The sequence below is a fragment of the Telopea speciosissima genome, chromosome 2 (assembly GCF_018873765.1).
Source record: "Telopea speciosissima isolate NSW1024214 ecotype Mountain lineage chromosome 2, Tspe_v1, whole genome shotgun sequence".
In the NCBI taxonomy this organism is placed as follows: Eukaryota; Viridiplantae; Streptophyta; class Magnoliopsida; order Proteales; family Proteaceae; genus Telopea; species Telopea speciosissima.
The window spans coordinates 22786616-22812071 of NC_057917.1; the positions used below are offsets into that span (position 1 = coordinate 22786616).

General features: G+C 41.3%; 1 protein-coding gene across 1 annotated transcript; it reads left to right on the plus strand.

The window, feature by feature from the left end:
* The first annotated feature begins 412 nt into the window (after window positions 1-412).
* LOC122651789 (serine/threonine-protein kinase D6PKL1-like) lies at window positions 413-25360 on the plus strand. The gene is made up of 2 exons (XM_043845325.1): window positions 413-2468; window positions 24332-25360. Exons 1-2 carry the CDS (start codon window positions 688-690, stop codon window positions 25176-25178), a joined length of 2628 nt encoding a protein of 875 aa, XP_043701260.1. The 5' UTR covers window positions 413-687; the 3' UTR covers window positions 25179-25360.
* Window positions 25361-25456: the final 96 nt, after the last annotated feature.

The following is a 25456-nucleotide window of genomic DNA, read 5'->3' on the forward strand; positions in this document are numbered from 1 at the left end:
ATTCTTATTTAGTTCTTTTTGTTTTTGAGAATTCGTAATTTTGTGAACTCTCAATGGATCAATAACATAAGTGGAGTTTGATAATCTCTCGTTTGAGATTATAAAATTTTATTGAGCTAAGGAAAATGTTTTGGGACTAAAGAGGGGATTTTCTTAGTTACTATTTACTTTCAATTTGATTCACAACCTGCGTTATTACTTTTATACAAATCTGGTATTTGAGTCGGTTCACTACTTGTGCTTATTAAATTGGGGAAGGGTTGAGGGTGGGGGGGGGGTTTCCAAATGTCAAGTGCTTTAGTCTGAAGTCCAGCTTTGTAATTTAATTTAATCCTCTATTGAGTTCCTGTTTCCTTACAGTTGTTAATTTGCGTGGTTCTTCCATTACTGTTTAGAATATGGGTTTTTGGTGGATTCAGATAATCTGAATCTTGGTGATCATTCCAGGATTTTGATGGTTGATCTTCCATCGAGTATAACAAGTTGTGTCTACACTTCTTCATATCCGGGACTCAGTATGATAGAAGAAAATATGAAAGAAAATGTGTTGTACTTTCTGATATTTGCGCTTCTTTTTTTCCGGACAGCTTCTTCAGAAATGGGTTAGTATGAACTTGTGATGCCATATTCCACATTTCTTTCATCACTTTATACGACTGGATTTGGTAGGATAGGGCAGCCAGAATAATGGCCCCATTACCCGGAACCTGTGAGATTGTTGAATCGAAGGAAGAATTGGATTCAGTTCAACGTTCTAAAGGAACTAACACACAGAGTGCTGAGTTGAGAGTCAATGACAAAGCCGGAAAACGCCCTATGCCAAAATATGTGCGCAATTCTTCCCTGGAGGATGATCTTAATCAGCTTTTCCAGGGGATTGATCTCAGAACCTCTGGGAGGGGTTTGCGTTTATCACACCATAAAGATACAGAACCATCACAGAAGAATGCTTTGAAAAAGCCGATTAAAATTGGGGCATCTCAAGCATCAGGAATTGGAATTTCGGAGACTGTGACCTTGAAGCAAGCACTAAGGGGATTGTGCATTTCTCAGAAACTAGAGACGGCTGCAATGAAGCGGTTGTCAAAACCAGCATCTGGAGTTTCAGAAGCTGGAACCATAAAGAGGTTGTACAGAACAGTGGTAGTTGAGGCCAGTGAATCTGGTCTTTCATTGGATGAAGGTAAAGGGGGTGTGGTAGAAATCTCTCTTGTGCCAGAAGATAGCTCATCAAATTGCTCTAAAAAAAGGCCAGAAACCCTGCAACTTCACAAGGCAAAAGTATTGAACCAAAGCGCTCAGTCTTCTCCTCGATATGCAATTGCAACCACAACCAGGGTTCTAGCACCGCCACAAGATGAGATTGTTCCTGTATCAACAGGCATTGGGTCTGAAACATCAAATTTGGATACAGCTTCAATAGGAAAGCTGAAGTCTGCGCCTTCATTATCTGGCCCTAGTACTGGCCGTAAAGTATTAGAAGTAGATGAAATAGTTCCTGCCTCAACAGAAGTTGGGAGCATAACATCAATGCCAGATCTGGGCCGGAGAGGCAAGCTGCAACCAGTACTTTCTTTGGCTAGCTCTAGCTCTAGCTCTGGCAGTAAAGTAAGCAAATCTGCCAGCACTAATCTCCGTCAAGCCAAGCCTGTCTTCAGGAACAAAAACTTTATTAGGAAGAAGGTGAAGCTGGATTCATCTTCTGCCACCAGCAGTTCTAAGACATGCTATCAAATCGATAGTGACTTGAGTCCAAGTACAAGTAAATCAGTGAACCAGATTGACAACTACCCTGGAAATAATTTGAGGAAAGAACATGCTTCTCCAGCATCCACTAGTACAAATCTCCGTGTTGAAGTCAGTTCAAATAATGTGCACTCCAGTGTGACTAAACTGAGTTGCACTTCGAATAAGTGTGACAGTAATAGATTTATTGGTGCAAAAGCTAATGCAACATCGAGATCAAGAGAAAAGGGGGAATGCTCACAAAGCTCTAAAAGTAGCATTGGTGAGTACAGTAGTAGCACAAGTGTTAGCGAAGAGAGCAATTTAAGTGGGTCTAGTTGTTGTGGCAATAGACCGCACATGTCAAAAGACTTGAGATGGGAAGCCATCCGCCATGTTCAGATACAGCATGGAAGCTTAGGGTTGAGACACTTCAAGCTGCATAAGCGTCTTGGTTGTGGAGACATTGGAACAGTTTATCTTGCTGAGCTAACCGGTACAAACTGCATATTTGCTTTGAAAGTTATGGATAATGAGTTTTTGGCAAGCAGAAATAAGATGCCAAGGGCCCAAACTGAGAGAGAAATATTGCAAGTGTTGGATCATCCTTTTCTCCCTACACTCTATGCTCATTTTACAACGGAGAAACTTTCCTGCTTGGTTATGGAGTATTGTCCAGGTGGAGATCTGCACGTCCTCCGGCAGAAGCAACCAGGCAGGAGTTTCCCTGAAGAAGCAGCAAGGTAGCAAATGTTAACTAAAGCTCCACTTATGTTTGTTTTTTGCATTATTACTGAGTAGGACACACATTAAGTATGGATGCACAAATTATAATGCATGTGTGAATATATTCTCCATGTCTCATATACTCATGCGGTTTGTGATTTCTGAATGATATGGTGCTCTTAGGTTTTTCTGATCACGTGGATGAAGTTACCTGTGATTCATGGATGTGATTTTTCAGTTCTGCACATTCCTCGTCCCAAATACAAAAACAGAACAAACCTTTTTATGGGTTCCTAATTTAGTGTCTGTAAAGTCTGCTTTTAAGTCAACCACAATTTAAAATTATCCCTTTCTGAATCTTCTGTGTAGCCCTAGGCATTCTTGGTGGGAGCCGTCAAAAGGCATGTCTGATCATGTACCTCTTCTGTGCAGTCAGTAAGGATGTCAACTGTGAACTAAAAACAGAAACTGGAAGCGGCTGATAAAAATTGGAACCGACCGAACCATTATTAGTCGGTTCAGTTTTGGTTGGGGCTAGTGTAGGAAAATTTTAATCAGTTCAGTTTTGAACTGGTAGACCTTCGGTTTCAGACTGATAAGACCAGATAAAACTGATGAACCGGTAACCAAAAATGGACCGCACAAATTTATTAAACTTGTTTGTTCCTAGAATCCTAGGTCAAGAAACAATGCTTTTACATTAAAACCAGATGTTTTGAGACTCCTTCGTTCACTTCACCGTTGGGACTTGGGCTTCAGAGAGAGAGAGTCCGTGATGCAGATTCATCACCAAAATAGGCTTGTTTTATTAGGAATAAGTCTAGGGTTAGCTTCTCTACATGTTGGGCCTTTGGTCCTATGGGTTTTCTATGTAATAGACCACTTCTATGGGCCTAAAGTAGGGGTACATAGGTTACATACGGGAACCAAACTGGAAGTAACCCACCCAAATCAAGAAAAAAGATTATACATCAAGCATTACATTCACGAATAGAAGGGAGTCCTAAGCAATCATCAAAAAACGCCAGCTTGACTGTGTTTGGAAGTAGAGATTGATCCTCGAATCTTGCTAACTGGTCCAAAGCTAGTTGAACCAGTGGTTCAATTTAAGTGACTTAAGTCATCTTTTTTTATTTAATGTAATTTTATTTTTCTTCGGGTCCACACCTCCCACGATTTAGTCTAGGGAGGTGATATTAGAGTTAGCCGGCTAGGAGTATTTACACTCCTAGGCTGCATCAGAATTAGGCCTTTGGCCATTATAAATAAAGGATTCGGTGGGGGAGTTATTCTCACCTCTGTATTTTGAAAAATCTCTCTCTTTTGAGCTGCTTCTCTGCAACTTCTTCATGGCTGAAGATTGTCTGGGATGTGATCAAGGCTGGTGGGATTGGTGTTTGATCCAATCGACACCGTGCAGTGGGAAGCCAGGGTGGTTCGTTGGTGGGATTGGTGTGTGATTCAATTGACACCTTGCGGTGTAATGCCCGGGTGGTTCTAGTGAAGTTCTTCTTCAAGTTCAAGTTCAAGATTCAATCTTTATTCAAGAACATCAACCAAACAAACTCATGCCAAGATTTCTCTGCAACGACAGTAAGTTTGATCCATCCCTTCAGTACCCTTTCTTCTCCTAATCCTCCAAACCACCCCAAAACCCTAATTTTCCCACCCATCTATTGAAACCATCCCATCTCCCAAAATTCTTGACAAACCATTCAGCTAACAACACCTTCCCATAATTGGATCGAGTATTCTCCTGCCCAATTGGAATACTCAAACCAAGCTGTATTCCCATTACCCCATTCAGACCACATCATCCCACCTATTTCTGGAGATCATTTCATTACCCAAATTCTTCACAGACCAATCCAGCCATCAAAACTTCATCCAGCCATCAAAACTTCAACCACAACACCCCCTGCCCATAAGGAGAACTCGATCTCCCTTGCTGCCCATCCCAACCACTGAAACCCTAATATTCAAGAGAACATAATACCAAAAGATGAAATCAATCAAGTGGTCTGATTAAGAAATATTTATTAATCCTACTTGAACAAGGTAACTTGTAAACCCAGCAGAAACAGAATTTGAAACTGAGATAAGATTATGAATCAACCAGCAGACTATCAGAAATCAGAATATGAAATCATAACTAGAAACTGAAATAAAAAATTGAACTTTTAGAAGAGTTTGACCTCAGGTACGAAACCTGAAATAGAACCAGAATAGCGGCATTGTAGACTGAAATCAAACCAGACTTAGACCATATACTAGAACAGAAAATAGCTAGATTTAATGGCAGAATGCTATTGAACAGATTAACCAACTGATTAAGCAAATAGAATTCAGTAGTAGTTAGAATATCATATTCGGGGCAAAGTTCTGACCTGTTCTGAAAACTGATGGAAGAATTAAGATAAAGAAGAAGAAAAAGGATATTAATCAGGAATTACCACCAGGCTCCCGTGACATCACAAGCATTCAATGCTGTTAACAAAACAGATTTGGGGAATAATGCTTGAATGATCTTAGACAGATCCCAAGCCTTTATTTATAATAAAAAGATCAAAATTATATGGACAAAATTGCCCTTAATAGAGCCGACATGGCTGTACACATAGTTGTCAAGGCGCTAGGCGATCCCAGGCGTTTGAGGTCCTCCCTAAGCGCTTAAGCGGTGCCTAGGCGGTCTAAATCGTGTTCCAATATTTTTTTTTAATATATCAGTTATATGTGTGAAACAATCAAAATAAACATTTGGTTTATATGTTCTTGAAATTGGTCATTTTCAAGTATACCTAGTCTCCCATTTGGTTTATACTGTTCTTAGAAAATATGATGTTATCAATGAGTAATTAACATGCTCTCGATTTAGAGAAATTGTCTTGTTCTCTAAGAAATTTGATTGATCAAATGATTTTATTTTTACATGAGACTTTTTGTATTAGGTAGAGCACAAAATCAGCTTTCTAACAAATCTAAGATTGCTTAAATCTGATTTGTATTGAAGGAGTTGTGTTCCGGTCAAACTTTATTTTGTCTGCATGAATGCTGTCAAAATTCCTCTAAATGAAAATATTTTTTTAGATATCAAAACAAATGAATATTTTACCGCACTTTAGGTTTTTAGCAATGTTTTACCATATTAAGATTTATGGAATCTTTAGATTTGTGAAAAAACCCAGCATTAGAAAGTTGAAAATTTTACCTATCGCTGAAAATCTAGTTTTTGTTCTTGAACTAGGGGGTTGACTTTTTATTCTTTTGGAATTTTATTTTTTAACTATTTTTATTGGATTCAAATAGGGGGTATTTGCTTATTTATGAATAATATCTTAAGTAACATTTTCTTAAATGATGTTTGACATAAATAAGTGCCACAAACTGGTTTGATACCAATTAAACCAATCCAAGGCGCCCCTACAATAAGGCGGCAGCCGCCTAGCCACCTAGAAATTCGTCTGGACGCCTTGAAAACTATGGCTGTACATAGGATAAAACATAGTAAGAAGTCTAGAATACCCCCCACGGTATTCTAGCCCATACAATCCAACACTCCCCCTCAAGTTGGTGCATATATGTCATGCATGCCCAACTTAACTAAAATAGGATGAAACACTTTGCCACTCAGTCCCTTAGCGAACACATCGGCTAACTGGTCAGCAAACTTCACAAATGGGACCAGATGAGTCCAGCTTCGAGCTTCTCCTTAATGAAATGTCGGTCAACCTCCACATGCTTAGTACGATCATGTTGGACCAGGTTATGAGTGATGCTAATGGCTGCTTTATTATCACAGTATAGCTGTAGTTCGAGAACTCGCGAGATCTTGCTTAGATCTCGGCGAGTTTCTCGGTTTTTTGAGAAACCGAGATGAGTTGGCATACGAGTTGCAAAAGTGCAACAACTCGACCGAGATCTCGAGATCTCGCTGAGTTCTCGAGATCTCGCTGAGTTCTCGAGATCTCGAGAATCTCTACCCAAACTCCTTTATATGAGTCCCAGATCTCGAGATCTTGGTGGAAAATCTTGGTATACAGACACACCTATCTATGCAAACCTTAGTATACAGACACTTATTTAGGCCAGGAACTAAGACAGACACGTATTTATGCCTAATATCATTAAGTAAATATTTTACTTAAGATATTATTCATAAATAAGCAAATACCCCCCTATTTGAATCCAATAAAAATAGTTAAAAAATAAAATTCCAAAAGGAAAACAAGTCAACCCCCCAGTTCAAGAACAAAAACTAGATTTTTGGCGGTAGGTGCAATTTTCAACTTTCTAATATTGGGGTTTTTCTCAAATCTAAAAATTCCATATATCTTAATATGGTAAAACATTGCTAAAAACCAAAAGTGCGGTAAAATATTAATTTGTTTTGATGTCCAAGAAAATATTTTCATTTAGAGTGATTTTGATAGCATTCGTGCACACCAAATTAAGTTTGACCGGTACATAACTCCTATTTGGGCTTTGTTTTTGCAAAATCTGATAGTGCCATTGTGTTTAAATGGCCTAAAATAGGCTGAACACCAAGTTTCAGACCCAAACTAGGTCTAAAATCCATTGAGTTGAGGCTTCGAGTCGGGAAAAGAAAATGCACCAACTCTCGAATTGACTTGGTTTTTCAAGGGACCGAGTTGGTACCGAATTCCGAGTTTTAGTACCTTGAGTATAGCATAATGGGAAGATGGACAACAACACCAGTATCCTGCAACAATCCTCTAAGTCACAAATTCCTTGTGACATGGCACGGAACTCTGCTTCAGCACTGGACCTTGCCACAACATTGTGCTTCTTGCTACGCCACGTGACAAGGTTGCCATCCACAAAGGAGCAATATCCAGAAATGGATTTTCGGTCAGTAAAGCCGGCATAAGTATAAGCTTTAACTTTTAGATGACCACTGGAAGATAAAAGGATCCCTTTTCCTGGAGCAGACTTCAAATATCGCAAGATGCGAAGAACTTCTTCCATGTGAGAGGAATAAGGACCATGCATAAACTAGCTGCTGAAAGCATCTAAGTAGTAAGCCCACCCCAAGATGAGTGCTCTCATATTCCGACTTCCCCAGAGCCTCCGGTAGCACAGCCGAGACAGTGACGGGTTCTCTGCCCCTGCCGGGATGGAGCGACGGAAGTTTTGAGAATCCAAGAAAAGGTCACGGCGACGATAGGAATAAGGATCATGCATAAACTAGCTTACCAAGCTCATGAGAATGGCAATGTCTGGTCGTGTATGAGAGAGATCAACTTGCCCACTAATCTCTGATGACGGCCTGCAGGTTCACCCGCTTTCTCCCTAAGTCTTGTAGTAGCTTCCATGGGAGTATCTGACGGATGACATCCTAACATTCCATTCTCAGACAATAGATCTAGGATATATTTTCTTTGAGAAAGAAAGATGCCCTTTGAAGATCGAGCAACCTTTATCCCTATAAAATTTAGGAGTTCTCAAATCCTTTATTTCAAACTCACGGCCAAGGAAGAGCTTCAATTTGTGGATCTCGTCACCATCATTGCCGGTCACTACAATATCATCAACATAGACTATGAAGATAGTCACCTTATCACCAACTCGTTTGATGAACAAGTATAATCAAAATTGCTTTGCTTGTATCCCACTGAAACCATAGCCTTGTGAAATCTACCGAACCAAGCTCTAGGTGGTTGCTTCAATCTATAGAGAGCACGCTTTAGTTCACACACCTTGCCCTTGGTAGCATCACCTGAAAAACCTGGAGGAATGTCCATAAATACCTCTTCCTCTAGTTCTCCATGGAGGAAGGCATTCTTCACATCCAACTACTGAAGATCCCATCCAAGGTTCACAGTACAAGATAGCAATACCTTTACAGTGTTGAGTTTTACTACTGGTGTGAAAGTCTCTTGGCAGTCAACTCCATATGTCTGAGTGAAGCCCTTTGCAACTAGACGTGCCTTATACCGATCCACTGTTCCATCTGCCTTCTGTTTGACTACAAACATCCATTTACATCCCACTGGTTTTTTCCCTGGAGGAAGAGCCACAAGATCCCACATATTATTTTTGTTTAATGCTCTCATTTCTTCCAACATTTCTGCCATTCACTTTCCATCTGTAGAAGCTTCCTACCAATTTTTAGGAATGGAAGCAGAAGAAAGAGAGGATACAAATGCACGAAAAGAAGGAGAAAGAGAACTGTAAGAAACAAAACGAGAAATGGGATGTAGAGTACAAGTCCTAGTACCTTTGCGATGAGAAATAGGTAGGTCAGAAGAGGAAGGCTTACCAGGAGGAGGATCTGGATCTTGTGTCAGCAATTGGATAAGTATTGGTGCTACAGTGGACTGAAGCTGCCCTTTGCTGGAACATCTGTTTTTATAAGTGAGAATGTTGGAGTTGTCAATGGCCTTCTGAAATTTAGTAATGGTTCTCTGTACTGGAGTCGGCTCCCCCTGAATAGGAACATCACCACCACTAATTTCCTTGGTCTCCCCTTGTAAAAGATTCCCTTCGGTTGAAGGGGCAACAGTCAAAGGAGGCTGGGCAGCAGCCATAGGAGGCTGGGCAGCAGCTATAGAAGGCTGGACAGCAGCCATAGGAGGATGGGTAGTAGCCATAGAAGGCTGGACAGCAGGCCTAGGAGGTAAAAGAAGGGGAACATCAAGAGAAGGAACCACATCTTCACTAGAACTCTCCCCCTGAAGAGGTGGTGAAAAATAATAGGAAAGGTTTTTATGAAAAATGAGATCCATACTAATCGTAGTACGACGGGAAGGAGGATGATAACACTTATAACCTTTCTGGGTTAGAGAATAACCCAAAAAAATGCATCTTAACCCACAGGGTTCAAATTTGCCATGAGATTTAGTATCTCTAGCATAACAGACATAGCCAAACACCTTGGGTGGAATCACAAAGGAAAAATTCCCAAGTAAAATATCAACAGGACTACGGGAATCAAGGACTTGGGAAGGCAACCGATTAATAAGATAAGCTACAATTAGGACAGCATCACCCTAATATTGGGATGCAACATTTCAAGCAAACATCAATGCTCTTGCCACTTCCAATAAGTGGTGGTTCTCCCTTTCAGCCACACTATTTTGGGCTGGGGTATCAACACAACTAGTCTGGTGAATAATCCATTATCAACAAGGTATTTTTGAAATTGGGATTCCTTGTACTTGGTTCCATTGTCACTTCTCAAAATTTTGAGAGTACCTTGGAACTGAATTTGTGTCATTTTATGAGAATGCTGAAAATAGGAGCAAACTTGACTTTTTGTGTGCATAAGATATACCCATGTGTTTCTAGAATGACAGTCAATAAAGGAAACAAACTAATGATGACCAGAAAGGGAAGTTTTTCGATTAGGCCCCCAAACATCATAATACACCAAATGAAAACAAGAAGAACTCCTTTTATTTGATAAAGAATAAGTAGAACGTGTCTGTTTGGCCAAAACACAAGCCTCACAAAAAAATCATCCTTATTACATTTAGTGACCAAAGCAGGAAATAAATGTGCTAAATTTCCTAATGGAGGGTGACCAAATCTAGAGTGCCATTGGTAAACTTCAAAAGAAACCAAGGAGTTCTGGTGTAACGAAGAAGGTAATGGTGGTGGAGAGAGACGACCATCATCAAGCAGGTACAATCCATCGTGCACTTTACCCATTCCAATCGTCTTCCTAGATGCCAGATCCTGAAAAAAACACAATGGGAAGGAAAAAAAAGTTACTTTACAATTAAGATCACGAGTAATACTACTAATAGAAAAATGATTCGCAGTAAAAATAGGAATGTGCAAAATAGAAGATAAAGGAAGGAAGTGCAGTTGATGATTCCTTTTTCATATATGGAAGAAAGGGAACCATCAACTACTTTGACCTTGTCTTTCCCAGAAGCGGGGGAATATCGATGGAAAAGGCTAGAGGAACCGACCATGTGATCTGTAGCTCCAGAATCTATGATTTAAGGATGGGAAGCTATAGAAGCACAATGACCATCAAATGGAATACCTGACCGGGCAAAGTTTGAATCTAAAGGAGCAGAGGAATTGGCAGTCATAACAGATGTAGTAGAGACAGTAGCAACGGAAGTCCTTAGCACACGTAGGAATGCCTATCGATCATCCCGGGATAGACCAATGTGTGTAGCAGGGGCTGTAGGAACAGACTCAGAGTGGTTTCTTTTGTTTTTTGGCTTCTTCTTGGCAGCCCGTTTAGCTTCAAAGTCAGCTGGTTTCCCATGAAGTTTCCAACATTTGTCCTTGGTGTGGTAAAGGTTGTGACAATGCTCACACGTAACAGTGCCTCAAGTAGAACTACCAACAGAGAGATGTCCAACAGGTGCCGGGGCAGCAGTTTGGAGGGCTGACCTTTCAGTAACAGGAGGGTGTAACATAGCAGCCCGGCGGTATTCTTCAGAGGAGACCAGGGCATAGGACTGTTCAAGTGTGGGAAAAGGAGAATGGCCCAACACTTGAACACGAATCTGGTCATACTCAATATTCAACTCGGCCAAGAAGTCATAGACCCTGATTTTGTCCACAGTTTTCTTATAGGCAGCTATGTTAGCAGCTGTATCAGGGTGTTAATCAGAAAAGTGATCCAACTGCTGCCAAAGGCTACGCAAAGTAGCATAGTATTTAGAGACTGATAAGTCTAGTCCCCCTGAGTAGTATGAAGTACCTTCTTTTTGAGTTCATAATCCTGAGCATCATTACCAAGCTGCCCGTATGTTTCCTTGCAAGCCGACCAAATCTGAGAAGCAGTATCAAGGAGAAGAAACCCATGTGCTAGGTCTGAAGTCATAGAACCAATCAAATATGATATGAGAAATCCTTTGTTGGCAAGCCATCAAGTTTGGGCAGCACCAGGTGCAACCGGCATAGTACTGGTGCCATCAATATGGCCAGTGAGGCCACGGCCAGCAATGGCATAGGAGGCAGACCGAGACTACAATAGGTAGTTTGTGCCATCCAGTTTAATGGGATTAGGAGGAAAACTGTGGTATTCTGATTTGCCCAATCCATCATGATCAAAAGTGGCAGTAGAGGTAGCAGAGTCACTCATAATGGCAGAGAGAAGCTGTGGTGAAGAGAGACCCAACTAATACTCCAATATAAGGGCTGAAAGCAAGGCCGAGTGATCTTCGTAGATGGGTAAAACACCTCCAGAAATATCAGCAGCAATGCAGAACCTTAGCCCAAAAATCGATGGTGTCAGGGTTTTGAAAAAAAAACCCTGAAAGGTGAGATCGATGTTGGGGATGTGCTCTAAAAAAAATAGTAGGAGAGCTGGAGATGTGCCGGCCAGGAACCCAAAAAAGTATAGTAGTAGATGACTGCCTTGGTGGTAGATACTCCTCCAAAAAGGTATAGCAGCAACAAGCAGCCCTAAACCCAAAATCGATAGACGTCAAGGTTTTGGAAAACCTTGAAGAAGGAGATCGATTAGGAGTTGGGGTCTTCAAACAACAGGTAGAGGCTGGATAGATGCTGGGGAAAGGTGCAGAGGAAGCTCCAATAATAAAAAATCAGCCTTCAATAGGGGGAGGGGCTTGATCTTCAAAAAAATTCTGGAAAACTTCAATACCACAGAGGTAGTTCCAACAGCTATCGAGCAGAATTTATGACATGAAAAAAAGGAGAAAGAGGTAGGGCGGAGGACAGCAACTAGATCATACGAACACCTCATTAGTGCTGCCCTTGGGGAGGGATGAGAACCAAAGAGAAAGAGGAGAGAAAAGTCTAGAGAAGAAAGAGAAAAAAAATTGATGGGAGGGTGGTGGGTTTTGAAAACCTAGATCAGAGAAAGTTTTGCCTCTGATGCCATGTTAACAAAACAGATTTGGGGAATAATGCTTGAATGATCTTAGACAGACCCCAAGCCTTTATTTATAATAAAGAGATCAAGATTACATGGACAAAATTTCCCTTAATAGAGCCGACATGGCTGTACATAAGATAAAACATAGTAAAAAGTCCAGAATATCCCCCACGGTATTCTGGCCCATACAATCCAACAAATGCCCAGTCCACTTTCTCTCTTTCAATGCTTCTATTTCAATGGTTATTTTCCAAAGCCCTTTTCTCTCCACACAACATAACCTTATCCCAACTAAATTGGGTCGGCTACATGGATCCTTGCTCTCCAATCAGCTCTATTCTAAGCCTTACAAGATACAAGGCCTATTCTATGCACGTCTTTCCTCACCATTTCTCCTAGGGTTTTCTTTGGCCTTCTCACAACAACAACAACGTAGCCTTATCCTAACTAAATTGGTTCGGCTGTTTGGATCCTTGCTCTCCAATCAGCTCTATTCGAGGTCATACAAGATACAAGGCCTAATCTATGCACATCTTTCCTCACCACTTCTCCTAGGGTTTTCTTTGGCCTTCTCCTGGCCTTTTCATTTCCTTCAATCTGAATCAAACCACTCCTCCGTACTGGAGCTCATAGACCTCGTTGAACATGACCATGGCACCTCAAATGACTATCTCATGGTTTATCATGTATCGGCATTACTCCCATCTCAGCTCTAATATGGTCATTCCTAACTTTATCCTTACTAATTTTTCCATACATCCATCTCAACATCCTCATCTCCACTACACTTAGCTTATCTATATGACGTTTCTTAACTGCCCAAGATTCCGCACCATACATCATAGCCAGTCGCATGACAGTCCTATAAAATTTTTTTTTAAGCTTTAAGGGAATACGCCGATCATATAACACTTCAGACACACCTTTCCTTCGTCCATCCTATTTTAATTTTTTGGGCAACATCATCCTCTATATCACCTTTATTTTATGATTGAGCCCAAATACCTAAAATAATCATTTTGAGGAGTCTCCCTCTCATCAATTTTCACCACGTCATTATTCGTCCTATTGTAACTAAAGTTGCACACCATATATTCCGTCTTCGTTCTACTTGTCTTAAAACCTTTTGATTCTTAGATTGATCTCCAAAACTCCAACTTGGCGTTAATCCTTGCTTTTGTCTTATCCACCAAAACAATATCATTAGCAAAAAACAAACACCTTGTAATCTCATCTTCTATGTTTGTGGTTAAATCATCCATGATAATCGCAAACAAAGAAGGGCTTAAGGCTGATCCTTGATGTAACCCAATTATAATCAGGAACTCACTACCTTGACCCCCACAGTTCTTATGCTAGTCATCACATCATCATGCATATCGTTAATTAAGTCTACATGTTTCCATGACATCCATCCCTTCTCTATTATATGCCATATTAACTCTCTAGGGATTTTGTCATAGGCTTTTTCTAGGTCAATAAAGACCAGATGGAGATCCTTCCTACCTTCTCTACATCTTTCCATGAGTTTCCCAAGTAAGAAAATAGCTTTCATGGTGGATCTTCTTGGCATAAAACCAAATTGGTTCTCCGAAATAGTAGCTTCCTTTCTCAGATGGGTTTCAATAACCATTTCCCATAACTTCATCATATGACTCATTAGTTTTATGCCTTTATAGTTATTGCAACTTTAAATATCCCCTTTATTTTTTAAAATCAGGACCACAATTCTTCTCCTCCATTTATTTGACATTTTCTTTGTGGTGAGTCCCCAAGAGCCCCAAAGTTAAGTGAACCTCTCGGACCATTGTTATCTTATACTTTTCTTTATTTTGTAGTTTATTTTGAGTCCTCTCCTTTTGAGCTGCATCAATTTGGAATGAGAGCAAGTTCCTATTCTTATGGTGAGTAAGTTCCAAAATTGATCCAAAAATCAAGAAGCAAACTCGATGATGGGGAAGGTTGCCAAAGATTGTTTTGTTGCTTTGATAAACGGTAGTAAAGCTCCAAAGTTCAACGAAGCGCTTGGAAACTGATGACCTTTTCAAACTTGAGGATGAATTCTTTCGAAGCAAGGAAGAATGATGCAATCATGATTTCACTAGCCATTAATGCTCCCATTACAACACATGAATTTAATGTCTACTCTACTTTCTCCCTCTTTTCCAGTGGCTCTAATTCAACTTCTATTTTCCAAATACTTTATTTCACGGACTCTATGTATCTTTTGGCTTGTAGGTGGTGGAGTTGATAATCTTTATTTTTGGAACTTGTGGGTGTGCCATGTGTGTCCCATTTTGAGTTTGATGTCCTCTACTGGTGGTTGAGTCTCCAATTTAAAACTCACAATGCAGCTCAAATCGAAATGGAAAAAAAATAGGATAGAAGATGAAGGAAAATTGTATTGCAAATCCTATGGCTCTACAAGATAAAACCCTATGGACAATTATACCCTTGAACCCTATATTACAAGAAAAACAAATACATGATAATAAGGGTCAGAGAGGATAACTTAACTCAAGGGTTAGAGAGGATTATTTTTGGACTCTTGGGGATTTTCACACGCCCAAGTGTGAGACTCGCTCACCACTAGAGGACCTCAAATCACAACGGAACTCACCATGGCACATCCACAAGTTCCAAAATTATGAGCTTTATCTTCTACAAACCAAAAGCTATATTTAAGGTTCTTTGAACCTATGAGGTAGAATGGAATCTCCCACGCCAGTATCTTACCAATCGTCAAATGAGAAGAAAAATATCCCAGCTGTTCAATTGTTTGTTAGCGCATTTCCCTCTCCTTCAACCATGCTGCACCCTACAGATCTCTCTCTCTCCTCGACCATCACCTCCCTCACCACTGCTGTCCCCGGTCATCCCATTCCCTACTCATCATCTCTCCTCACCCCCTTCCCTACAACCCCATCCACCCCACCCCCTTCCCAGATAGCGTTTCTGACCCTACTCAAGTCCTGGCCCTTAAGAGTTCATCCAACCCCTTCTTGCATAGAGAAGGAAGAAATGTCGTTCTTAGCTAAGAACTCATGAGGAGGGATCCTGCCTTCGTCGCCATCCTCATCGTCTTCATCAACATTACCGTCAATCCCTCTCCTACGACTGTCTCTGTAATCTGTAAGCCTCCTTGAGGATCTTCAACCAGTCAGGCATATTCACCGGAAGCCACAAACCAGTGGGGCTTTATAAGGACGATGATAGTCCCCTCCATTGTCGACTATCATGACCACTTAACCAAGTCACATGATCACTTAAGTGATCACATGACCACTTGATGGCTTTGGAAATTGCGACTTGTGTTAGAGAGACACAGACCACTCTTTATTTATAATAATAAGTTATGGAGTACAATGATATTAAAGCCCCTAGGGCAACACAAGATAAAACCTTATGGACAATAATACCCTTGAACCCCATATTACAACTCTCCCCCTCAAGTTGGCACATGAATATCACACATGCCCAACTTGCATACAAGAGGACCAAAATATTTACTACTAAGACTCTTGGTGAAGACATCAGCCAACTGATCTCCAAACTAGACAAAAGGGGTACAAATCAGACCCTGTTCTAGCTTTTCTTTAATAAAATGGTGATCAATTTCCACATGCTTGGTTTTGTCGTGCTGCACTAGATTATGGGCAATACTGATCGCAGACTTTTTGTCATCGTAAAGCATCATAGGTAAAGATGTTGGAAGACCCAAGTCCTTCAACAACCATTGGGAGCCACATCAATTCACAGATGCCATGGGACATGGCAAGAAATTCAGCTTCAGCACTTGATCAGGCAACAACTGTTTTTTTTTTACTTTACCAAGTAACCAGGTTGCCTCCAACAAATGTATGGTAACCAGAAGTGGATCGTCGATCGTCAGGAGAACTTGCCCAATCAGAGATAAAGGCTTCTACTCGCAGATGTTCACATGGAGAAAATAAAACACCTTTGCCTGGGGCAGCCTTCAAATGTCGCAAAATCTGGATCACAACATCCCACTGGGAAGAATAAGGGTCATGAATGTACTAACTAACCAAGCTAATTGCAAAAGTTATATCCAGTCGTGTATGGGAAAGGTAGATTAGCTTGCCCACTAACCGTTGGTACTGCCCTCTATCAACAAGGTCACCGGTCTTGTTGGAAAGATGAACATTGGCCTCAAGAGGAGTATCAGATGGTTTACAGCCCAACATGCCTGTCTCGGATAATAAGTCCAAGGTATATTTCCGCTGAGAGAGAAATACCCCCTTGGTAGAGCGGGCAACCTCAATTCCAAGAAAGTACCGTAATAGGCCAAGGTCCTTGATTTCAACTTCTTTCCCAAGAGAATCCTTTAGTCGAGAAATCTCCTCCTTGTTGCTACCCGTAACCACAATATCATCTACATAAACAATAAGGATAGCAATCTTAGTTCCAATTCTCTTGATAAAAAGAGTATGGTCAACATTACTTTGAGTGTGTAGCCGAATGAGACCATTGCACCATGAAATCTGCTGAACCAAGCCCTTGGGGACTGCTTTAATCCGTATAAGGCACGTTTCAGTTTGCATACCTTCCCATGGGTCTCCTGAGTGGCCAAACCAGGAGGAATATCAAGATAAACTTCTTCCTTCTAATTCTCCATGTAAGAAAGCATTTTTTACATCTAACTGTTGCAACTCCCATTCAAGGTTAGCTACACAGGACAATACAACAACAACAAACTCAGCCTTATCCCAACTTAATGGGGTCGGCTACATGGATCCAAACACAAGAAGGAAAACTGAGTTCTAGGGGGGAGAAAAAAAAAGAGAGAGAGAAATGTAAAATGGGGAATGCCAAATGAGAGATGCAATATGCTAGATGCAAGGTAGTAAGAGGGAAGAAGCCCAACCCAGCGCGACAAGAGAATCTCAGCTAAATGGGGTTTGCAACATGGATCCTAGCCCTCCAGTAGGCCCTATCCGAAGTCATACTTGGTACAAGACCTAGGTTATGCATGTCCTTCCTCACCACTTCTCCTATGGTCATTTTAGGCCTGCCCCTAGCTCTTTTAGCTCCTTCAATCGGGATCATATCACTCCTCCTTACTAGGGGCATCCTTAGGCCTCCATTGAATATGACCATACCACCTTAAACGACTCTCTCGGAGCTTGTCACTGATCGGGGCGACTCCCACGCCCGCTCTAATACATTCATTCCGTACTTTATCCTTCCATGTTTTTCCACACATCCATCCTAACATCCTCATCTCTAGTATACAAAGCTTATCAATATGACACTTCTTAACTACCCAACATTCTACCCCATACATCATAGCCGGTCGTACAACAGTCCTATAGAACTTTCCTTTCCTTTAAGCTTTAAAGGAATACGCTGGTCATACAACACTCCCGATGCACCTCTCCACTTCATCCATCCCACTTTAATTCTGTGAGACATCATCCTCTATGCCACCTTCTTTACTTATGATTGACCCCAGATATCTAAAATATTCACTTTGTGGTATCTCTCTATCCTCAATTTGCACCATATCAGTATCCAACACGGTTTGACTATAATTACACAATATATACTCCGTCTTTGTTCTACTAATTTTAAATCCTCTTGTTTCCAAGGTTGACCTCCAAAGCTCTAACTTAGAGTTAATCCCTTCTTTTGTCTCATCCACCAAAACGATATCATCAGCGAAAAGCATACTCCACGGGATCTCATCTTGAATGTTCTTCGTTAGATTGCCCATGATAAGCACGAATAGAGATGGGCTTAAGGCTGATCCCTAGTATAACCCAATCGTAATTGGGAACAGGGGCAAATGTTTTTTGGTAATCAAGACCATAGGTTTGTGTGAATCCTCTGGCAACCAGCCGGGCCTTGTACCTATCGATAGTCCCATCCAAATTTTGCTTAACAGCAAATTGCAGCTAACTGTTTTCTTTTGGGGAGGAAGAAGGACTAGATCTCAAGTGCCATTTTTCTCCAGAGCATGCATTTCTTCCAACATGGCTGCCTTACACTTTGGATCACAGAGAGCTTCCTGCCAATTTTTTGGAAAAGAAACAGAGGACAAAGAGGAAACAAAGGAATGGTATGAAGGGGAAAGAGACTCATACGAAACAGCATGTGAGATAAGATGTTGTCTACAAGTTTTAACCCCTTTACGAAGAGCAATAGGTAAATCCAAAGTAGGGTCATAAACAACAAGTAAAGGTGAAGAAGACATATAGATGGTGGATCCAATATAGGAGGAGCCGGCGGATTTGGAGCAGCTACAGTGGTGTCTCTTTGACGATGATATGTGTGAACAATCGGAGGTTTAGGTGGACCAATAACAGCAGCTGGTGTTGTCTCCCCCTGGACAGGAGGGTTAGGATCAACACTAGAAGGTAATATAGGAATGGGCATGTCAAGCATATCAGGCATCTTGGCACCAACCAAGTCACCCCTTTGATGGGAGGCCGGAGAAAAATATGGGACAGCTTCATTAAAACATCCATAGTGACGAACATCCGACGAGTGGGAGGATGGTAACATCGATACCCCTTCTGGGTAGGGGAATAACCAACAAAAATGCACTTCAATCCTCGAGGCTCCAATTTACCAGGGTATTGGTGATTTCGGACATAACATACACAACCAAAAACCTTTGGTGGAACAATGAAGGCATTGGTGCCTTGGAGAACCTTCACGGGCGAGCTGAAATTTAATACACTAGTAGGCATGTGGTTGATCAAGTATGCAGCGGTCAAAACAGCCTCACTCCAAAAATGAGGAGGAACATTCATTTCAAACATCAATGCATGAGCCACTTTTAGTAAATGCTTGTTCGTGCGTTCAGCCACCCCATTCTGAGCCAGTGTATCAACACAACTAGTCTGATGGAGGATGCCATGAGATGCAAGATAAGCTTGAAATGCCCCCATCGGTATACTCTGTGCCATTATCATTATGGAGAATTTTTATTTGGGAATTAAACTAGGTACGCACAAAATTATGAAAGGACTGAAAACAATAGAAAACATAACTTTTATGGTGTAGTAAATAAAGCCAAGTGCACCGAGTATGACAATCTATATAAGAAACACACCGCTTATAACCAGAAAATGAAGAACATTGGGCAAAGCCCCACACATCAGAATGAATTAACATAAAAGGAGAAGTACTCCAAGAATTTAAACTAGAATAAGAAGACCGTGTTTGCTTGGCTAAAATGCAAGCATCACAAAAAACATCCTTGGGAGTACATTTAGAAAATAAATTAGGAAAAGCTTTAACTAAAGTTCCCATAGGAGGGTGTCCTAAACATTTATGCCAAAGTAATAAGTCAGGAGGGACAGTAGGATCAACAACATTTGGATGAGCATGACTGAGAGGAGGGGCAGCAGCATCAAGCAAATAGAGACCATTTTACGCTTTACCAGAGACAATCGTTTCCCCTCTTGAAAGAGACAATGAGAAGGGAAGTCACTTTACAATTAAGGTTGGCAGTCAGATGACTAATAGAAAGGAGCAAAAATTGGCCTTACCGGTCATATGGTCTGAGGCACCAAAGTCGAGAATCCATGATTGGGAAATAGTAGTTGCACAATTACCAGCAAAAGAAATACTTGGATTGGCAAGAATCAAGGTACCAAGATGGAAGAGGAAGCGGAAGCAGAACTGGTAGGGCCGGTTGAGTCTAGCTTGGTTATCAAATGAAGGAGAAGCTTGGTAAGTTCATCCTGAGAAGTGGAAGGTGCAGCACCAGGTGGAGGATCAACTATGGTGGTCTCAGTATGATTTACAGAAGGTTTCCCACGACCACGACCGTTGGTGGAAGAGGCAGAAGGGTGCCCATGAAGCTTCCAACAAAATTCCTTCGTGTCTCTCTTTCCCACAATACTCACTTTTAAGAGGCTCACGTCCAGAACAATCATTGGGGCGAGAAGAACCACCTTTGGATTGCCTAGGAGGGGCAGACTGAAGTGCTGATCGGTCCTGAGAAGGAGGCAGCATGGCAGTACGGATATCCTCAAGTTGAATCAAAGACTAGGCATGCCTCAGAGTCAGACAAGGATCTCTACTAAGAACCTGTGTACGGAGTTAATCATACTCCACATTGAGACCAGCATGGAAATTATACATGCTGAATTTATCTTCACATTTCTTGAACTTGATTGCATCTTCAGGGGTAGAGACCTAGAAAGTATCATTAAAGTCCAATTCTTGCCACAGGCTACGTAACTCAAAATAGTATTAGGACAGGCTGAGTTCCTTCTGCTTTGTCTCATGAAGTCGCTTAACGCAATTCAAAGACCTAGGCATCATTCCCAACTTGGGAATAAGTCTCTTGATAAGCCTTCCAAATTTTTGTAGATTTAACAGGAGACAGCCACGAGCAAGTTGAGGCGTCATGCTTGAGAGAAGGTAGGACATCACTAGGGAGCTGAAAGAACTCCATCTATCTTGTTCAGGACCTGGAGTGGGGGGTTTCTCTTTTGCACCATTAACTTAACCCAAATATCCGCGGGAATAGATGTTGAGATAACAAGACCTTGAGCACATAAGAAAGTTGCTACCGTCCAATCGAACAGATCAAACAGAGAATGTAGGGAAGCCATTAGAGGTGCAAATTTGCCCTTCGATTCCAAAGGTGGCTGAGGAAGTATCCGACATCTTCACAAAAAGAGGAATAACAACTCACAGATCCAGAAAAAAATTAGATCTTCAAGGATCTAAAAAACTTCACGGAAAGAAGAGATTCTGCCCTTTTTAATGCATGAGAAAGGCAGATCAAACAAAGAGGGCAAAAAAAGGGCCCTCAGCGGTGGAGAAAAGCACCACTGAGGGTGGCGGAAAAGAGAGGAGGCGGAACTCCCTCTCTCGGTGGCGTTAGAAAGAAACCCGAGAGAGAGGGGCGCCGGCGGTGGCGGTGGCGGTGGCGGTGGTGTGAGGTGACAGTGGTGGTTAGGTGGTGGAGGTGGTCACAAAAACCGAGAAAAGAGAAAGAGGGAAAGAAGAGATGGCGGCGAGAATCCCTAGGTCGATTTCTTTCCTTAGAGCTCTGATACCATGATGGCTTTGGAAATTGTGATGTGTCAAAGAGACAGATCACTCTTTATTTATAATAATAAGTTATGGAGTACAATGACATTAAAGCGCCTGGGGCAACAAGATAAAACCCTATGGACAATTATACCCTTGAACCCCGTATTACAACACCATTAATTACATAAAAATAAACTAAGGAATCCCGTATGCAACCTAATTACCCATATTTTAGGCCCATAAAAGTGGCCTATTACATAAAAAACCCATGGGATCAAAGGCCCAACATGTATATAACCCAATCCTAGACTTATTCCTAAGCAAACTAACTCTATATGATGATGAATCTGCATTAGTAGCTCTTCACGAATACCATTTAGTGAAGAAACACAAACACATCCAAAAAATGGTTCAATATGTCACTCTAAATTCTCCTCTCTCGCCCTCAAATCCCCACTCTCTTTACGATTGCTCTATTTTTTTTTCTAAAATAATGTTGGCTATACTGCTAAAGCTCAAGCCAAAATCTTGATTGAAGATACAGTAATTGGTCAGGCAAACAGTTATTCAACAGAATGTAACTAGTGGAATCGCTCGTTCACCTGCCTGTCCCCACTACAGTAGTAGAAGTGCAGTAGCTTCACTCGACCACAATCTTGCAGCAAATTATTACTGGAACAATTTTCAAAGCTTTTGGCCCATTTCTTATGCCTCTTTTGTATGGAGAGACCTTCTTCTTTGGGACCGGGGTGGTAGGTGTCGGGGTTGCAGGTATTGGGGCGGAAGAGGGAGAGAGCGAGGGCTTTGCAGGGAGGGAACAGGGTTGAGGCAGGGAGGGAGCATGAGTCGGGGCAGGGGAGATGGGGTTGAGCCACCAGCAGGGGTGGGGGCAGAGTTGCAGGAAGGGTGTGAGGAGAGGCGTCCATCATTAGATGGTAGAGGTGCCTGTGAAACTGAACACGAGAGAGAGAGAGAGGTGGCGGTTGAGAAAGAGAAATGCAAGGGCAGATACATTGAATGACTGGGATCTTTTTCTCTTCATCTGACGTTCAATAAGGTGCTGGTGTGGATGGATGGGATCTTTTCCTCTCCATTGTCAAGTTCGCTTTTTGATGTTTGGATTGATTTTGGCACTTGCTCACCATAAGAATCAGAACTTGCTCTGATACAAAATTGATGCAGCTCAAATCAAAAAGGAAAAAATAAGTTAGAAGATGAAGGAGAGTTTTATTGTAAAATAAAGAACCAAATACATAATAACAATGGTCAGCGAGTTACGTTTAACTCTGGGTCTCCTGGGGAGTGGGGACTCATTCACCCAGTGTGGGACTCCCTCACCACCAGAGGACCTAAAATTCACAATGGGGGTCACATGGCACACCCACAAGTTCCAAAATATGAATTACCAATTCTATATAAGGATGGGAAAGAACTGATGGAATAGAGTCAGTTGGAAAATGAGGAGAAAGTGGAGTAGACATTAAATGCTTGTGTTGTCATGAGAGCATCTATGACTAGTGAGTAGTGACATCATGACTGCATCAGTAAATCACCACAGCTGCTATATTCTGAATCACCAGAGTTGGGAGTCAAAAGCCAAATTTTCATTCAACTAAATCGTGGGGAAGTTTGAAGCTTTTACACTTGTTTATAGAATTGATAAAGGCTGATTTCAAATTGGACTTATTGTCTTCTTTCTCTTTGTGCTCTAAATCTTGGATCTGCCTCACTATGTAGCTTGGCCTTTGTAATGAGGAGACGGTTTGTGGAACCACTCTGGAAATTGTTTTTGGAAGAACTACCTTGGTTTTATAAATCATAGTCTGTTTGTGGTTTTGACAAAAACTACCTTGAACTTGTAGAACCGTTAGTGAATTGGATTTTGAAATTTAAAATTAAATCATGTTTTTACCTAAAACCACTAGTATCTTTTCTCCATGAAATAATTGTATCGAAAAAATGAGAGTTGTCTTCCAAATTACAAGGGAAGATGGTAAATCGCTTTACTTTTGGTCTTCTTGAAAGGAGCAAGGAATGTTGCTTGCATCCCTACCTCTCTTGACTAAAGTCCTCCCATCACTACTTGAGAGATGTTTCATCGGTTTTGTAACTATTTAACTAAATAATTGATTTGGGTTTGGCCAAACGGTTTAAGCTTGGGAACTTTGGAACAGATTAATAATCAGATTGGTTTCGGTTTGGGTCCATTACAACCTGAACCGATTAGGAACTGAAAAACTGAAACCTCATCGATTGATACCCTTAACATGAAGTCTCTTGGGAATTATCAGGGCTATTAGAGGAAAAGGTAGGATTGGAGTTTGAAAACTAGCATTGGTAGGTTTAGGAAATTTGATGGTTTGATGGGCTACAGCGCTTTCCACAAGAACTGGTATCATGGTTTAAAACTAGACAATGTCAGTTGAAGAGGGGATCATGGTGAGATTCAGGGTAATTGAGTGAGTGGTATAGACAGAAACTTGGGCAAACAAGGTGGTTGATAACTAGACACACTTGGATTATGGAATTGCGCTAAATGAGTCATGAAGTCAAAATTTTCAAAAAGAGGAGCAGAAATTGAAGAAATACCTAAATCCATTAATTTACAAAATTAGCTTCATTCGTTTGTGTGTGTGTGGCTGGGTAGTTTGGAATTAACACCATTTTTTTCTTCTTGTTGGGTGGGTTTACTCTGCTAATTCTAGGGATGACTTGAGAAGTATATCTTATTGAAATGGATTTTTATTTCTGCCTGTACATTTATAGCCATTCCTATAATATATTCCCTTTCTGGTGCTGGCTTCTTCAAACATTATTTGTTGCATGATTGATCATCCATCATTAACTCATGCCATTGTTTTTCTGATTCTGGACTATTTTCATTCCATCGCTATGATTGATCATCCATCATTAACTCATGCCATTGTTTTTCTGATTCTGGACTATTTTCATTCCATCGCTATGATTGATCATCCATCATTAACTCTGCCATTGTTTATCTGATTCTGGACTATTTTCATTCCATTGCTTTTGCAGGTTTTATGTTGCGGAGGTCCTTCTAGCCTTGGAGTATCTGCATATGCTTGGGGTCGTCTACCGAGACCTCAAACCAGAAAACATTCTGGTACGAGAGGACGGTCACATTATGCTCTCAGATTTTGACCTGTCCCTCAGGTGCACTGTGAGCCCGACAATTCTTAGGTCGTCTTCGTCCAAGATAGAGCCAGAGAAGTTACGGGGACCATGTGTGGATTCTAGCTGCATTGACCCTTTCTGCCTACAACCATCTTGGGTCCAAGTATCCTGCTTTTCTCCTAGGCTTATTTCTGCCACAGCCAAAAACAGGAAGTTAAAATCAGACATGGTTACCCAGGTCAGTCCATTGCCAGAGCTTGTGGCAGAACCAACCAATGCACGATCCAATTCTTTTGTTGGGACCCATGAGTACTTGGCTCCTGAGATCATCAAGGCAGAGGGTCATGGGAGTGCCGTCGATTGGTGGACATTTGGAATTTTTATGTATGAACTGCTGTTTGGCAGGACGCCCTTCAAGGGTATGGCGAACGATGACACATTAGCTAATGTGGTGTCACAGAGCCTCAAGTTTCCTGAAAGCCCAATGGTCAGTTTTCAGGCCAAAGATCTGATCAGAGGGCTGTTGGTAAAGGAGCCAGAGAACCGGTTGGGTTCATTGAAGGGGGCCACTGAAATCAAGCAGCACCCGTTCTTTGAGGGCCTGAACTGGGCACTTATACGATGTGCAGTCCCTCCAGAGCAGCCCAGGTTCCCAGATATTGCGGCTCCTGCCATGGGGTCGCATAAGGAGAGTAAGTGTCTAGAGCTTAGGGCTACGGAAGAGCATTTGGAATTCGAGTTGTTCTAGCAAGGTTTTTCTACAGTCAAGCTGTTTCGATGTAATTACATAGCAGATTCTCTGTTAGGTGGCTCCTCACAAACATGATAATGTTGAGCTCTCATATTGTAAATGTAGATGGTAAAGATGGCGGGAAGTTGTTTGTGTATGGGTATATAATATGAAAAGCAAAGAAAGGGTGGTTCTTTTTCTCTCTGATGATCATGACCTGACTTTATTCTAGCTGCTTCTGAGTATTCCGGTTTTCTGTGGAGACTTTTAAGGATGGTCTGGTTAGCATTTTGAGT

Coding starts and splice junctions, on each gene's coding strand:
- LOC122651789 (XM_043845325.1), top strand. CDS start 688: ATGGCCCCATTACCCGGAACCTGTGAGATTGTTGAATCGAAGGAAGAA. Junction 2,469..24,331: donor TTCCCTGAAGAAGCAGCAAG/GTAGCAAATGTT, acceptor TTGCTTTTGCAG/GTTTTATGTTGCGGAGGTCC.